The following is an 18,081-nucleotide window of genomic DNA, read 5'->3' on the forward strand; positions in this document are numbered from 1 at the left end:
ACTATTTAATTTTCCTAAATTAACCATATTACGACATTTGAGTTAGACATCGGTTAAAGCAAATAATAAGCTATACAGTGGAAAAACATTATAGGAACTGTGATAAAAAAATATTTAATAGTAAACAATAGAAAAATCTCGTCAACGTCGAGAAATTGCAACACAAAAAGCTACACATCAAAAAGTTGCACATGACTCCAGAAATAGATCAGGAAAAAAAAAAAAAAACATAAAATTTCTGCTCCAAATGTGACTTGTGAGATCCCGTCAAAAAAAAAAAAAATTCAACAGTTTCATTAAAGCTAGAAACAAGAGTGTATTAAATGTTTGATCCAAGACTAAAAGTGCAATCTTTTGACAAACTTAAATAATTATCAAAACAACAAAAAGGTGTACTTTAAAGACAATTTTAAACATATCCTAAATGCAAAATAGAAAAAGAAAACCATTTTTATCTTTTTCTCTGTTTAATCACTTAGATACATAGATGTCGCATGTAGCATGTGAACCTGATGACATCCAAATCCACTCATCAAAGAGAAAGTGTACACGGTTGTATGCAATATAATCTATCCAACTATGAGTCGGGATCTATTCCACAGGGAATAATATATTAGGCGATTTAAACAAGTAACGAATTATCACCCACTACGCTAAGCCAAACACCGTTTCAATATTTGATTTTTGTTTTAACAACTAACAAAGATAAAACTAACTAAAAAGCGGGCAAAATGATCAATGGCCTCAAGTATGGATACAAAGGAAATTACGCTCAAGTAACGATCCAATGTATTTCACGATTTTACAACTATGAGTGAGTTTATGCTAATTAGATAATGATCTCTAAAGTCTCATCAAAAGTCTCTCGACCAAATCAATGAATTTCACTCTAAGCTTTCTCAAGCCTTAGAGTGTGATATTAAGCACAATCAATATAATCTCAAGTAACTTTCCTATCTCTAGCTCAAGTTATTAGAAGGGTTTTAAAGCCCCAAATTCTTGTTAATTAATCTTTCCCAACCTCAATCTTCCTCTCTCGAGCTCAAATCGAAGTAAATAGGCGGGTCTTAGGGTTAGCTAATCCCTTAAGAAACATTAAAGAACAAGATTAATTAAAACAACAAACACCCACTTCAATAGAAATAAAAATCATTCAATACATAAGCATAACAAGAGATTTCATCCAACTTTGCAAATGAATATTTTCATAAACAAGATTAAAATGATGGAATAAAATTATACACACTTAGAGATACAATACAAAATAAGGAATTGAAGAAATGAGTAATAGAGTAAGAAATTTCTCATCTAAGTCTTCAAGAAATTTCTCATCTAAGTCTTCAAATCTTCGCTTCCAAAGTGTGAGTTGATGAACACTAGTCTCCAAAACTTGTGTTGAAAATGGCCAAAGATGAAAATATTTTGCCCCATGCTTCACTTTTATAATTCCCAAATTTTCCAACTAAAAAAATGACAAAAACAGCCCCTAACTTTCAGTTTTTACAAATTTGAGCCGAAATCGCATTTTAAGCCACTTTTTCCGCTTTCTTCAATTTGGCCTCTTTCGACTTGTTTTCACTTGTTATCTCTCCCGATCACTTGTAAATCACATAAACCTGTAAATTAGAAGTAAACGACATTAAATGCACTGCTTTATCAATCAAACATAGCAAAATCCTAAGATTAAAGAAGAGATAAATTGCTAAAATACCAATTTATCAGAACCTACTATTGATAGGTCTCTACTTCTTGTGAATGTTACCTAACCTCCTGTTGAATAAATCTGTTAGAGTTGCTAATATTGGTGCATAACTCCCAACTCCATGTAAAAGTGCATAATCTGTTGTACTATTGCTATGTTTCATTTAATTGTGCGAATTATGTATTGTTAATTAGTTACCTACAGCTCATATGATTAGTATTAGCGTCTGTTATTTAACAGTTGATTAGGAACACTCCTATAATATAAGAGTTATTGTTGACCCATCACTTGTATATAACGTGCTTTGCACATCATGGATAATACATAAGATTTCATAATTCTTTCTGCTGCGTATCTTTATTGTATCAGAGCTCTTCTAAGCTCCAACAAGTATCGATTGTCTGCTAGTCTCTTTCAGACCTATTTTTTTGTTTCTCTAGTATGGCGAATCCATTATCGCTGTTGACAACACCAATCACCTGGTTCAATTTAATTCAGGTTCTAACTTCTCCTAGTGCTTACTGGTCCAATCAATTTTGTTATTTGGAAGGTTCAGGTTGAGTCTCTCATGTTAAGTCATGACCTTTATAGTTATCTAGACAGAGCCATGACAACACCATTAAAGACTGTCACTCAGAACAACTTAGAGGTGCCCAAACCTAAACATAAAATCTGGTTTCGTCAGGACTAGTTGATTCGCAATGCGTTGATGGCATCAATTGACCCAACAATCACCTCTGTAGTTACAAAAACCTCCACCTCCAAGCAAGCATAGGACACACTGCATAACTTGTATGCGAACAAATCGCATCCACGAGTTTTTAGTCTACGAAAATCCTCAGTCAATATCATAAAACTCTCGCAGTATGACTAAGTACTTACAAGAGATAAGGAATGTTGAAGACGAACTATCACGCTCTGAACCTGGGCCTGGACGTAACACGAAACTCGGTGCCTAATTACATGTGACCGAGTGAACCAACTGGCTAGCTGGATCAACATGAGATATACACATAAACTGAATGCGGAAATATAACTTAACACATGCTCATCTACTAAAAAGTCTGATTGAAATAATCATAAATGTTAAATACTGAGATGAGTCTGAAACACGATGATGTTCGGCCTAAAATGCATACATTTAGCTATTAGTTGTCTCACATTTTAAGACTTTTAATCATCTTTTGAGTATTATTATATTAAGTTGTACTTAATATTATATTTTATTTTGTAGAAATAAAAAATTGCAAAATTGAATAAAGCGCTGAAGAAAAAGAAAGGAGAAAAAGGAGCAAAAACTCGTTGAGGTTGAAAAAGATGGAAAAATGATTTTTTTTAATAAAATAAAAGGCTGGCACAAATATTCAAGACAATTTGGAGAAATATTGAAAAGCCAAAGTAACTGAAGCAAGACGCAGAATGAAGTGCATATATTTTTTTTGTCTACGTGGCATTTAATGATAGCAAAAAATGGAAGTGAAAAGGAATACACCTAAAGTTTGTCTATGTGGCAAAGTGCAGGCATGAAATCGCGAGCAATGTGGCTGGTATGCACAGTACGCCATGGCCAAGCTGCTGTTCGAAGAAAATATTATTTCCCAATTCGTTTTGGACTTAGTTATTTCGTTTGGACTTTTTAATATACCTATAAATAGTCCATAAGACAGGGTTTTTATATAACTTTGGATAACTTGAAACATGTAGTTCAGAACTTTTGACCTAGAAAGAGCTTGGAGCTGCCGTGGAGGCCGGAGTTACAGGGTTTTACCTTCTCTTCTCTGTAATACTTATTTTTACATTTTTATTCGGATGATTTGTTATTTTTCCTCCATGTCTATGTAGAGCTAAACTTTTTAGTTCTAGGGCTTTGACACAAACATGAAATTTGTCATTTGATCATCGTCATATTTTTGCATTGCTTAATTGTTTAGTTACTTGATCACTAATTAGACACTATCTGTGGTTCGTGAATTGGATTCGAGAGAGGGAATTCACATACGTAATATGAATAAATAGAGTTTGTTTGATTTAATCATTTCGCTACTGAGGATAGAGGTATACCCTTTAGCCCTACTTAGTTGAATATGGAAAAATAAATGCGTTCTTGTTACCTCTGACGACCATAGAGATATAGGCGTTATAGTAACATCTACAAGCTTGTGAGTAGTTCGAGAGAATATCATAAAGTTATAATTAACCCGTCAACTAGAAACCCATAGGCAGAACGATTTGAAGACTCAACTGGATTATTAGTGGTCATAGCCCTATATCTATCTCTTCTCCGATAAAAGTCCGCTCTTTCTTGGTTGAAGTTCGTTCTTTGTTTTCTTTTATTTTTAGTTAGTTTATAAATATAATATTTGGATTTTATTTCTTGTTTAGATAATTAGCATTAGTTTAATTTAGTTGATGGTTAATCATAAGTCTCTGTGGGTACGATACCTAGACTTTAAATTAGGGGTGGGCATTCGGGTCTTCGGTTCGATTTTATCAAACTTCGGTTTGGCTATTTTGGTTTCGGTTTTTTGAAGGTGGACACCGAACACCGAACCAAACTAGTTCGGTTCGGTTCTTTCGGTTTCGGTTTTTTGAAGTTTGGTTCGGTTCGGTTTCGATTTTTTCAATTCGGTTTTTTTGATATGATATTAGAAGCGATTCCATTTATACTAATTCATATTCTCAAAAGCAACAAAACATAAAACTAACAAATTAAAATCAAAATCAAACAAATAAGATACACAAGAACAGAAAGCCATAACCATAATATAGGACTACTAGGTGTTATATACATACAGTAAGAATAATTAAGAAAACACATAAAGGACATACATTAATCCTAAAGACACATCCTAGTCACCTTTCTTTGTTAAGGATATTTGATTTTCTTAACTGAAGTGAAACATTAGGGATACAAAAGCGAAAGAAAGCTTATTATTTTGGGCTTAAACTTAATGGGTCTGGACTATTTTAATTTTTTTGGGTAATGTATAAATTTTGGTTTAAATTTCGATTCTTCGGTTCGGTTTCATCAAAGTTCGGTTCGGCTATTTCAGTTTCCATTTTTTGAAGGTGAATACCAAACACCGAATCAAGCTAGTTCGGTTCAGTTCTTTCAGTTTCGGTTTCTTGAAGTTCGGTTCGGTTCGGTCCGATTTTTCGATTTTCAATATTTATGCCCAGCCCTACTTTAAATCCTATATTACTTGTACGACCGCGTATACTTGCGTGTGCGTTTGGGAGCAACAAGTTTTTGGCGCCGTTGCCGGGGACTTAGAAATTAATTGTTTATCTAGATTTAGACTTTTCTTTTGTCCATTCAAGTTTTATTTTTTTATTGCTAACATAAAAACTTGCAGGACTCTGACTAACTACTACTCTAGTCTATGAAGCCTCTGAAGAGTACTAAAATACTGACTGTTTACCTGGACAAGGCCCCCGGCATACCTTACTGTCTAAAATACCGAAAAGACTGTAATTAAGATAACCCCCCGAAAGAACTGGTGCCTACCAAGCAACTGATACGAGAATCCTAGCGAGCAGATCCGTCGTCCCGTAATCGTTACTCGCATCGCGAGATGTGCCCGGTGCAAAAGGGATGTCGAGCAAATTTGAATTGCATCGGTATGTAAAACTAACTGAAAGAATAAATAGTTGTGGGGTGCTCGAGTAAGGGCAGCCTAAATCAATAAACAGATAATGTACTGAAACTGAAACTGAACATACTGATAGTTGAACTGAACAAGAGAATTAAAGTTATAAGTACTTCATGTTCTGAATAAGGAACCACTTGTTTAACTGAGTTAATAATTTATGGCCTCAAACCCAAAATAAGTGCACAAATCTGTGGCATCGGGACCAAGTATATGTATACATAAACTGTGGCCTGTGCCCAAAATACAGGTGTTCAATATTCAACAATCTATGATAAGAAACTGAGAATCATACTGTAATGCACAACACTGGAATACTGAACATTATTATACTGAGATATGTATTCATGGACTGATTTTGGAGTTTAAAGCATTAACTGTTCATAAGCATACTCAGTTTTCATAACTGAGACTCATGGGATATCAAACACGAGTCTATACTGATTAAGCACTGAGTTCACAATATTCGGAACGACAATCATGAACGAATTATTAAACTATATCGTTTAGAGAATAGAAATTCTAAAGCTTTCCATGAAACTAGGGCTTAACTCTATTTCTGAAGCAATCTGTAGTAATCCTAAAAGAACGTGGCATGGGGAAGATCAATAACATTCCCGCACATAGAGAGTTAGCCTTACATACCTTAATCGCTCCAAAACTTGAAGAAAAGGGTCTGAACTTTTGAAGAAGAAACCCAAAAGTCTGAACATGAAGAAAACCCTTTGATTGTAGCGTAGAATCGTGTTAAGAATCTATATACAAGTGTTAGAATTATTTAGGAATACATGGGAGAGGCTTACCTTGATGTGGGAAGCTGAGGAGTGGAGAGAAAAGTAGTGCCAGGGCTTGGAGAACTGAAAAATGGAATAAAATTTTCGGAAAATGCGTCTTTAAAGGAAAATGTGGAGCCGTTATGCAGCCCTAGATGCTGACGCATCCCAAAACAGTGCACTGGCAAGTTTTATGACAGATATCTTAGTTCCAAAGTGCGCGACGCATAACACGATATGCGATGCATATCATGATATGGACGCATAACATATGGTAACGCATAGTTGAAAACAGAGAGTTGAGAAATCTGGAGGGGAAATTTGACTTATGATATGCGGCCCATATCAGTCCAGCGGTGCTACATTATCTTCATCTTTTAAATCAAGTCACACGTCAAGTCAAAGCCCAAAGGCACGAGGTGTTATACGAATTTGCAACAGCAAGAGCTCCCATTCCGGATGATGAACTTGCAGTCAAAATACTCAGGGGCTTGGGACCTGAGTATGATTCAATTTCAATCGCTATCCAAGCGCGAGATGCACCTATCTCGTATGAAGAATTGTTGGGGAATGGACTGGTGGTTTGTTTATATGGACTTGGGCGATCCTCCCCTCATGAGCTAGCTTTTGTGATTGAGTTAAGTCCAAGTGTCATATGTTACAAAAAGAAATCCTAACGATGAATGTGTCATAAAGTTTGCACTTTTCTTCTTTCTTCTCTAAGTTGTTGGTACCAAATTCAAGAAATGAACTAACAGACAAAGAACTGAAAAAGGAATATTTAGGCCTCATTTGTTCTCAGTTAATGAAGTTTGGAATCTTAATCATTAAGGTATTTGTAAAACTAGACCTTGTAAAAATCTAAGCGACCACGGACTTCAACCCTTGAAATTAACAACTCCTCGTACTGAGGATTGATTTGGCTTCCAAATAGTCTTTTTGGGATTGGAATAGTTCTCAACTAAGCTGCTATCACTTCAATATGCTGTGAACTTTGAAGGATGCACCTCCTTCAAGTTTATGGCATCAAGCTGCAAATTTGTGGCTAATATTTGAAGCAATAATAGTTTACTAGAAGAGTTTAAATTCTGTGCACTGACAATATATAAATTTTTACTATATCAGGTTAAGTTGACCTCTAATAATATGTTACTCTTCATAAGATGCTTGAAATGGAAACCTGGAAATAAGGCACCGACATGCTATAGCTGATTACATTGCACTAAGAGTGAACTCTTTTAATAACGTCAGTGTATAGAATTTAAATCCAAATTGAAAATAGTTAGTAGTCATGTGTAGCTTTAGTTTTGCTTTTGCCTTTCATCCTCATTTTTGTCGTAAGACAGCAAGTTGAGAGGGCAAAAATAGGTAGAAGTGACGCTTATAAAAATTGTTGCCAAGAAAATCCTGGATGTGCCACAAGGCAATAAGGATGTGAGTTCAATATTCTATTAGCCATGACTTATCAAGAGTAATTCTTGTGTACTCTATTAATCTGACACCAAGATATTATTCAGAAACACAAAGATTAAGAAAGGTGAATTCATAGTATTTTCCTTTGTAACTGAGAAAAATATGATACTGTACTCTTCTCAAATGTCATATCTGAGTGATCGGTCGGGCAGTTTGTGAATGGAAACCAGTATTTCAGAAAGGGGTTCTCATAAACGGACATTCAAGTTGACAAAGTGAGACCAATCCTAAAGTAACAGAGTTAACAAGGCAACCTGAATATGAAGATATTCGCAGACAGCATATGGAACAATTACCGATTGATCATGTGAAAGGGAAAATAATCTTTGGTTTTTACAAGAATTTTCCGTCAAGAGCTCATTCGCAAGAATGCAATTACATACATACAAAAGAATCTAATGACCTTGCAAACAATTCTCGTCTTTACAAGTCATCGAAATGTAGGACCCCATGACTGACTCTAAAACGTGTTTCTAGAGAGATCCTTTGAACTGCAAAAAGTAGAATTATTAGGCAGCCCAAGTCGAAACATCCATAATCCATGAACTCTCTCACCTTAGTGTATCAGCTTAGAGAAGGAAGGTGAAAAGAGCTTGGAAGATTGATTTTGCACTTCCCTGGATTTTCACCCCCTTGCTTGTCGAGAGGAAACTATTGATGTAGTCCCCTTGTTTTCCCTGTTAAAAAAAAAAAAAAAAAAGTCTTTGAATATAGTTATCGATTCAATAGCACTCCCTCTTTTAGTTGACTTCAAGCACCAATTTTATGATCTCTCTTTAACAATAAAACTGTACAATAAATCACACATTTTTAAACTTGGAAAATGATAAAAACATGTTTAAGAAAACAACGATCATACAAAAGGTTAGACTCGCAAACCAGTAAGTTGTCACACAGAATGGGAGAAAGGAGTGGGGGTTTTTTTCTAATACATTCACTTGAAAGATTTTCCTTTTCATTTTGTGTGCTAAAAGATCATAATGACTTGACGAAAAGGTTGCAGGGAGTTACGGATGACATTGTCATAAGTCTTTGGTACCTTAGCAGCATCTTTAAGAGGACCCCAACATTCAACACGATTGTACTTCTTCGAACTAGAATGGAAATAGACTCTAACAATAGCATTCATTAGTTCTTCATGCTCCTTGTAAAAATCTGAATCCCCATAGAGCACAGCCTCAAGTACCTGGCAGTTCATAAAGGAAAATCCACCAACGATTCTAACAGAGTAAGCAAACTGCATATACTGATTTAGAGGTGCAGACCAAATTACAGTAAAAGGAGCACAAATATTTTAAGAATTTACCAATGGCAATTCCTTGGAGAAGATATGGTATCTGAACTCGGCAGCTAGCTCCTGTAGGGGATTCGGTCCACTCACATAACAGTGGACATCAAGAAACAAGTTGCCTTTCACTTCTGTCCATTCAGCAACCACGTCATCCTTATTATACCACCCTTTCAACTGCCATGGCAAAAAAAAAAAATTAAAAAAATGGTGCAAGGATTGAACTCGAATTACAAAATTTTCCAGAACTAGGTTAAAATCCAGAAAAAGAAGACAATCCATAGATGCAGCTTACGGATAAACACATGCTCATTTAAAAGTGAAAATGCCATTACCTGATCGTATTGGATATTGTTTGAGATGGTTAATGTCAAATTAGCAGTAAAATCACAATGGGATAGTGTGTACGTTCTTGGCACGATACTAGAGTATTTATCAACTTCTTCTCCTTTTAACAAGACTTCCAGCTTTGAAGCTTCAAATCTTGCTGGAGGACCCAAGAGCCTAACAGCCTGAATGTGATGACAGAAGAAGAATTTATTATTTGAAATTAAAATAAAAAAGCTACATGGATTTGAAAGCTAGAACATAAAGTCAATTTTAATTAAAATTTGCATTAGGGAATAGATCTATGATGGACTTTTTGGTCTTTTAAATCAAGATCTATCAAGTCGTGCCAGAAATACCGTATCAGTTGGCACACTCAAAGCAGAATTTATAAGGCAAAGAAGGAAGATGATGTTGATTGTTGCCTGAACATGCAGATGAATATAATGAATAAGTTGAAAGAAAAGGATCTCCTGTGATTTTCAGCCAGGGAGAAATAGTTGTCAAGCAATTTGCTTTTCTGCTTTTACTATGGAAATCATAGTAGCTCCGTTGGTTGGCTACCTGAACTATCACCTTGTTGGTGAGGGTTCGATTCCCAATCTCTCCCCCATTACCCCTTCCCCTGCCCCCAAATTTTTTTTCTTTTGAAAAAAAATTGCGTTTACTACATTCTGAAGGGTAGCTAGCTAGTTGGAAATCTTCTCTGATAATGTAGTTATGTTTAACAAAGAAGCCATCACTTATGATGCAAAACAGAATACTGATTCATTTGAATTAATAGGAGGTTCTACGATACACACTTTTATCCAAGAAATTGACAAAGCAAGTGTACTCAAATTGCAATAGGAAACAAAAGATTGCGAAGCAAATTGGTTTCCTCAGCCAAGAACAAGAAGCAATACACTAACCCCTAAACATCCAACAAATCATTGCAAAATGGTATTAACCAAGTATGAATCTAACATTATAGACAAAGTTGAATGAATCCATGAATATAATATTCAGTTGCAGTAACGGATTAACATAAGAGTATGATGAACTACCAAGAAACTCATATTGCATTATATAAAGTCAAAATGCCCAAAATCCGTTGCTGGACTATCTAAATTGAGCAACGTAACTTTGCCCTCTGTTAAACTTTTGGTCTAATATTACCCTCGCCGTTAGCAGATTGTCTTGTATTTGCCATTAGCAGAGCTCCAGTTTAAAATTGGTAGCCTCCACCTGTCCAAATTCTTCTGAAAAAAGTCCAAGTTTAACCCCTCAACTTTCGACTATGGTTCAAAATTAACCTAAGGTTGGAGCTCCATTAGGGGTCAATGGCAATGGCATTCTATAAGCGACTTGACCGAGTCTAAGAAGTTTCGCTTTCCTTGTAGTCGGCCAGTAATGACTCGCTTTATTTGCACTTGTTCGAAACTAGTCAAAATGGAATTTCATATGCAATGTTTGAATCCGTAGATCTTATTTAAGGTGCTCTAAGTTTCCAATTTATTATCCTAAACTCTGAATAAGAGCATAATCTATTTTGGAAGTATAAAGTGTTCATTGTGGGCTGTCATTTAAACTTGTAACTAGAGGAGGTAGGTTAATGACCCGCTTATTTTATCAACTCAACCCATTTTGACCCGATTAATTCAACCCAATGGACTCATGAGAAACTTTGCCTAAATAAGGAAAAAAGTTTTATTAGGTACTCAAATGAATTATAAGAAAACAAACAAAGAATTTAAGACTTAGTAAGAATTGGACGGGTAGGATTATGACCAGGGATTTAGCCCGTTTCAGCCCAAGTAACTTTTGGGCGGCTCAATGACCTGCTTATTTATTGACTAAGCCCATATTGACATGCCGAATTTCAGCTCAACCCGCCCATTTGACACCCCTACTTGTATCCATAGTTGCACAGAAAAGTTTGAGCACAATAGCCATGGCAACAGTCATCAATGGTGAATTTTCTAGGATCCAGCAAGCAAAAATATAGCCCAAAAAAAAAAAAAAAATATTATATGAGTCTGTCAGATGACGTTCTGGTCTAATGGACCTGGTTCATCCACCAGACGTGGTTTCCTTTTCCTGGCGCTTTAAAGGGCCAATATAAGGTGGCGCAAGCCTATAGAACAGATCATGTTCAATTAAGATCGTGCCTTGCGCTCTCAGTGCTCAAGTTAAAAAGACCTTTCTATTGTATTGTTTCAACGATGGGGGACAACCAGACAGTCCTTATTTTTCGTTTAGCATATGTTAGATTCGTGAATAGTGAAACTAATCAATACTTTGATTAGTCTTTCTTTCTCTATGTACTTCTGAGCAAAACATGCAAAACAACACTTTCGATGGGCCTCATTCAACATTGGTATAGATCAAAAGTTTAACTGAGGGCAAATTAAGTTGCTCAATTTCAAATAGTACAAAGGTAAATTTAACCCTTTTCTTTGAAACAAATTGTACAAGTCCCTCAATAAAATGTTCAAGTTCCACTCAATAGGCAATGCACTACACAATCTACAATATTTATCACAAAACTGTGATGAACCCATAGCCAAGATTCAAGAAACTCATCCTTACCAAGCAAACCACTAAATTATTTATATATATTCACAACATTTTCACAAAAAGAAAAAGAGAAAGACTAACCTGGAATACAAGGGTGTTGTAAGGTGGTTTTCTGTCACTAAAAGAAGAAAGCAGAACAGCAGGAGTTGTTGAATGCTTAACTTGACAATTATGAATGTAAGAACATGTGAAAGAAGAAGAAGAATGGGTAGTAAAGCGACTGGCCATGGACTGCATGATAAACTCATCCTCCTCTTTCCTTCACTCTACTATCTTCTATCCCCTTAAACATGTCTTCACAACCATTTATTTTTTTCTCTTTGTTTCTTTGTGTTTTCAACAATGTGAAAATTGTGTGTGTCTTTGTGACAGGGAGACTAGTGAGAGAAATGGAAGAGAGATGAGAGGTTTTGTGGATATGAAAGGAGAAAGGAATTTTTTAGACTTTCCATATTTTTTTCTAAATATTTTCTGAGTAACTTGGCCCACGAAATCCATCATAATTAAATGAACCAATGGTTTATTTACATTTGTATACAACTCTCATCCTCTGAAGACGCACAGCCTTACATACAAGCACAGACATCATATTTTGCTCTTTTTTTTTCTTTTCTTTTTTTTTCCATTGGAATACTAAGTATAAGGCTCTATTATTTTGTTACGAGTATTCAAATCCATGGTCATCTTTGTTCGACCATATATTTTAAGATAATTTACACACCCTCTTTAACTTATCCCACCTTATAAGATACCCTAAAGATTTTTATAGAAATTCAAAAAGAATCTTTGCCAAACACTTTTCACACGTTTAGGTATTTTAATTTAAATTTCTATAATGCAATTTAAATTTGCATATTTAAATTAAGTACTTACTCGATTTAGTTTTATGTTTCTTAGTTTGATTGAAAACCATAGTTTAAGAAAGTAAAAGAAATTTTTGAATCATGTGTTTAAACTAAAGATATGACAATGCACAGAAATGTCCTTTAAATTTTATTATCTTAAATATGTTGAGTGAAATACTGAAATTATAGAGTTATCAACGTAAAACTGTTAGACATTCTTTTAATTATGTTCCTTATTTGGAAGCAAAGTTAATTGGTATTATATGTCAGACTCAGAAGAACACTGATCAATCTAAAGTCCCAAACAATGGGGAGTGGTCTAGTTAACTACTTAGATTGAAATTCAATAATTAGAATCAGTTTCACGAATTAAACGAAAAGTAAGATGGTATAGCTTTCTATATCGATAGGTCTTCTCAATAGATGACTTCTTGAAAACAAGAAAATATGAAATCTCATTTCATGTTTGGGCTTTAATTTGCTCGATATTGTTGGTGGAAAAACTCAGATTTTTTTTTTTTTTTTTTTGCCTTATGATAGAGTTTGTTTTATGCCTGAAGGCAAAACTTTGCCTTGCGAATCCAAACTCTACCTTGCGATTTTTTTTTTTTTGAATTTTTGACTGAGCAGGGGTTCAAACCCGAAACTTAAAAATTTTAGGCAAAAGGCAAAAATTAAAGACCACCCAAAATAAGGCCATTCCTATGCATTGCCCTTATCAGTGCAGTATACTTTTACAAAAGTTATTAAAATGAGATCAAAACTTTAATTGTTGGCACAAAATTAGCCTTTTTGTGCAAATCAGCCCAATTTCGTCAAGCAGTTTTTGCACGGATTGTCCATCAAACACACTGGTCTTTAATTTTTTCACCTGCTACTTATTTAATAAAAATATTCAAATCTGTTTCGCTTGAGATAAGTTCGGTAACATTTTTATCTTTGAAAACTGAACTTTTGCCTCGTTTGGCACAAGTAATGTAGGAACTAAATTATGCGGCTTAAATTGTGTAGTATTTTTCAGATTATGCTAAGTGTTGAAAGTTTTGCCTTTTCCGGCATAACTTGTGTGGATGTTATAATACATGTGCCGAAGCTAAATGAAACTTTGTCAAGCGAAATCTAAACTTATGTCATTTTTCAGATTATATTGAGTGTTGAAAGTTTTGTCTTTTCCGGCATAACTTTTGTGTGTGTTATTATGATACATATGCCGAAGCTAAATGTAAACTTTATCGAGCGAAATATAACTTATGTCCTTTTTTAGATTATGTTGCGTGTTGAAAGTTTTGCCTTGTCTGGCAACTTGTGGAATGTTATGATACACATGCCGAAAATAAACGTAAACTTTGCTGAACGAAATCTAAGTTATGTCATGCCAAAAGTTTAAAGACCACAAATTTGATGGACAAAAATTAAAGATCTCCCGAAATAGGAGCATTTGTGCCGATGACCCTTCGTCGAGTAGTATAATAACGAATAAGAAGAAATACTACAAAAATGAAATAAAAACAACATTTGATCAAATTTGACCATAAGAGCCTGTTTGGCTAACTACTAAAAACTACTTTCTTCGGATAAAAAAGAGTGTCCACTCAATCTTTTTTTCTTGGGTAAAAAAGAGTGTTCATTTCTCAAATCAAGAAAGAATTAATCTTATTTTTTCAGATTTCCCCTATTAAGTGCTATGTGATCAAATTCCAATACCTATTTAATTAGGGGCAATTTAGTTAAATTACCTATTTTTTCTAGGAGTTAGTATGTTCTTAAGGGTGTGCAAATAGCTAAGTGGACACTCTTTTTTATCCAGAGGGAGCATTTAATAGAGAAGCATTTTTATCAAAATACTTGTCCAAAAAAAAACTTTTATAGAGAAGTAATTTGATTTTGGCCAATTCATATGAGTTTTTTTTTTTTTTTTTTTTTTTTTTGCTATTTGGCATTAAGACTCATCTCACAAGTAATATTATTTAAATAGAGAAATGATAAAAATAATTACTTATGAAGGATTTAATTTTTTAATTTATATTTATAAAAGTCTTTGACATATATATGAGTTAAACCGATGAGATAATATTAATATATGTTTTTAAGGATATTATTAATTTCTGTAAGAATCACAAATTTATACTATCTCTTTCGCTGCTCAAAAGCATTTTTAATTTTCAGCCAAATACCTAAAATCACTGAAAGAAGTAGTAATACTTTTGGCTCTTAAAAATTTGCTCTAACTAACCAGCTTTGACTATTACATCGAGCTTCTATTAGCGCTATGGGAAAAGGAGAAAAAAGAAAGATTCCGTGAGCTGTATATGTTTAGACACTTTAAATTAATTCACATGGTTCCCATAAGTCCGCAATCTCGTATTTAGAAATAACCTTATAATTTAATATAATTAAACTGGTAACTGTATACGGTAAAAACCGGATAAAGTTTGTCCGGTGCAACTCGGGATCGGTAAAAGGAAGAGAACGAACGGTAGTGTCTGATCCGAAGAAGCTTTGCGTGAATTCGTTGTATCCGGAGATAACTCCTTATCGTGGTTGGTCCGGTGTCCGATCCTTATATGGCCGAGTTGGTTGTGTGGCCGTTGCTTGTTCGAATATAGCGAAATCGGTCGTGGCCGTTAGACCGTTTCTTCGTGACCATTCCGATCGTGGCCGTTGGTCCGGATAATCGTTATTCGCCCGCCACGTGGGAATGCGCCACCGTTCGACATCGTACGTGTGTCGACCGTACGACCTAACCTTATCCATATTAGGTTTTCTTTATCCTAAAAGGGGCCCATGATGTATAGTAAGGCCAGAGAAAATTATAAATAGGAGGCATTCTTTCATTTTTTTTTAGGGTTGGGTTTTTTAGATCAAAGAAATTTTGTACTTTGAATATAGATATATATAAAAAATCTCTCCCTCTTTGGTTTCCTGAGACTTTCGTCCGGTTTTCCAGCTTAAACAATTCATTGAATCACCTTATTCAAACATTGCTTGGAATACACATAAGATCTTAACTTAAACAAATCCCTAATATCATTATTCAGTTTTTTATAGCACATCAACTCATATTTAGGCCATTTCATAAGCGAAATATACATATACATCTTTGTTCACCAAAAAATAGATTAAAGTGCCACATATCCTATACCTCATTTACAAATTCAACTTATTATCCGATTTCGGGGTAAAACAGTAACCTTTGAACATTTAATAATATTTTCTAACAAAAAGGTTTTTAAAAGTTGAATGTTAGATTTATAATTCTAGTTAGCTAAATACGGAATGTAAATTTAAATATTTCAATAGTATTAAAACTTCTCACTTTAATGCTTTCACATTTCACTTATTCTCAGTGAACGGAGAATTGGCTCCTTAAGCTAAACAAATTTCGTGCAAAATCACGTGAACAAGATTTTTTACCAAAAATTTAATCTAAATTAACAAAAATGAGAGGTGTCGGTGATTCATGTATTTAATTTGTATCCAAGATGGTGAAGAATGAGGAGCGAGAGAGCAACTAGTTTTCCTCTTTGGCACATGCAAAGGGTCCCAATTTCCCTTTCATTCCCATTCAAAATATTGTCGGTGAATATTATGGTCTATATACTACTATGATTTAACCATCCAATTAATATATTCCAATAAATAATCAACACCCATATTTTATGCAGTAATTAAACTTTCTCACTTTGAAGTATGCATCATTCATTATGAACTGTTCTTAATCTTTAATGGGCAGGACCTTTAATAGACGATGAGGGCACCCAAAAAGGTAATAGAAAAATTGGCCATCTTCAATTCTTAATCACTATTTTATTCTTTCTAAATTATGTGGTATTAATTTGTTTTTGGTTATCCGTTTGACTGAGTCTTGACTGGATAAGCTCATAGTAACTTGTATGGGTAAAAAAAATGTACCTGACACGTGGACTTACCTGTAGTCAACACGTGTCAGTTTATTCAATGACGAATAAATATCAGATGGTAATGCCGAGCATGGCATTTACGCAGAGGCAACAGATTGGATCAACGGATAGAACATCAACGGAAACTACATACGAAATCTTCTTTATTACGCATTAAATGGAATTAATGCGGTAACGACAAAACGGTTACTAACGGCCAGAATCAAGGAAATTAAATGACAATCATCAATTTAGCAATTAATGATTGCCGTTACAAACACACAACGGGAAGAGCACCAGATAGGACCATATACCTATAAATAGGATTTTCATTTGTAGAGGAAGGGATCGAAGTCTGACTAAGAAAAATACGTTGTTATTATTATTATTATTATTATTATTATTATTATTATTATTTTTGGTTTATTTTCTCCTTTATTCTTTGATCATCAAGCTTTCATTCATTCTTGAGGATTAAGAACTCCGCTACTGTTGTTCATCAAAATTGGAATAAGTTTACTCTTTTCTCTTTATTTATCTATTCTTTATCAATAACTAATAAATTGTTTGTCTTAATTCTGTTATCTATATCAAACTACTACCAATTGTAGTTAACCTTAGAACAAATTCAACTATTTGAGTAAAATACGAATTTTGACTCAAACAGTTTGGCGCCGTTTGTGGGAATTCTACAGTTGGCTTTGTAGTTTGGTCTCAATTTTATCTCTCGCTCCGCAAGCATTATTATTTTTGGTAGGTTCTTATGTTTTCGCATACAAATATCCAATAGCAAGCGGGAAAATCATCACCAAAAATTACAGCATAAACAATTTGAAGCTATATCATTCCCAACACGGAGACACATTCTACGTGATGTACCCTTCAACCTAGGGCTGGGCATAATTACCGAAAACCAAAAAACCGAACCGAACCGAACCGAAACTTCAACAAACCGAACCGAACCGAACTAGTTTGGTTCGGTGTTTGGTGTCCATCGTCAAAAAACCGAAACCGAAATAGCCGAACCGAAGTTTGATAAACCGAACCGAAAACCGAACGCACACCGAAATTTAATACATTACCCAAAAAAATTAAAATAGTCTAGGTTCATTAAGTTTAAAGCAAAAAAAACCCAATTGTAATAAGTCCTCTTTTGCATTTGTATCCCTAATTTTCCACTTCAATTGAAAAAATCAAATATCCTTAACAAAGAAAGGTAACTAGGATGTCTCTTTAGGATTAATGTATGTCCTTTATGTGTTTTCTTAATTATTCTTACGGTATGTATATAACACCTAGTAATCCTATGTCATGATTATAGTTTTTCTTGTGTATCCCGTTTGTTTGATTTTGATTTCAATTTATCGGTTTTATGTTTTATTGCTTTTGAGAATATGAATTAGTGTCAATGGAATCGCTTCTAATATTATATTAAAAAAACCGAATTGAAAAACCGAAACCGAACCGAACCAAACTTTAAAAAACCGAAACCGAAAGAACCGAACCGAACTAGTTTGGTTCGGTGTTTGGTGTCCACCTTCAAAAAACCGAACCCGAAATAGCCA

General features: G+C 34.4%; 1 protein-coding gene across 1 annotated transcript; it reads right to left on the bottom strand.

Moving 5' to 3' along the window:
• Positions 1–7,882: 7,882 nt before the first annotated feature.
• On the bottom strand, positions 7,883–12,179 carry LOC132034024 (magnesium dechelatase SGRL, chloroplastic). The gene is made up of 5 exons (XM_059424235.1): positions 11,854–12,179; positions 9,222–9,398; positions 8,905–9,063; positions 8,638–8,784; positions 7,883–8,275 (listed from the first exon to the last, which is right to left on the bottom strand). Exons 1-5 carry the CDS (start codon positions 12,007–12,009, stop codon positions 8,168–8,170), a joined length of 747 nt encoding a protein of 248 aa, XP_059280218.1. The 5' UTR covers positions 12,010–12,179; the 3' UTR covers positions 7,883–8,167.
• Between the last annotated feature and the right edge of the window lie 5,902 nt (positions 12,180–18,081).

Source organism: Lycium ferocissimum, chromosome 10, assembly GCF_029784015.1.
Source record: "Lycium ferocissimum isolate CSIRO_LF1 chromosome 10, AGI_CSIRO_Lferr_CH_V1, whole genome shotgun sequence".
NCBI lineage: Eukaryota > Viridiplantae > Streptophyta > Magnoliopsida > Solanales > Solanaceae > Lycium > Lycium ferocissimum.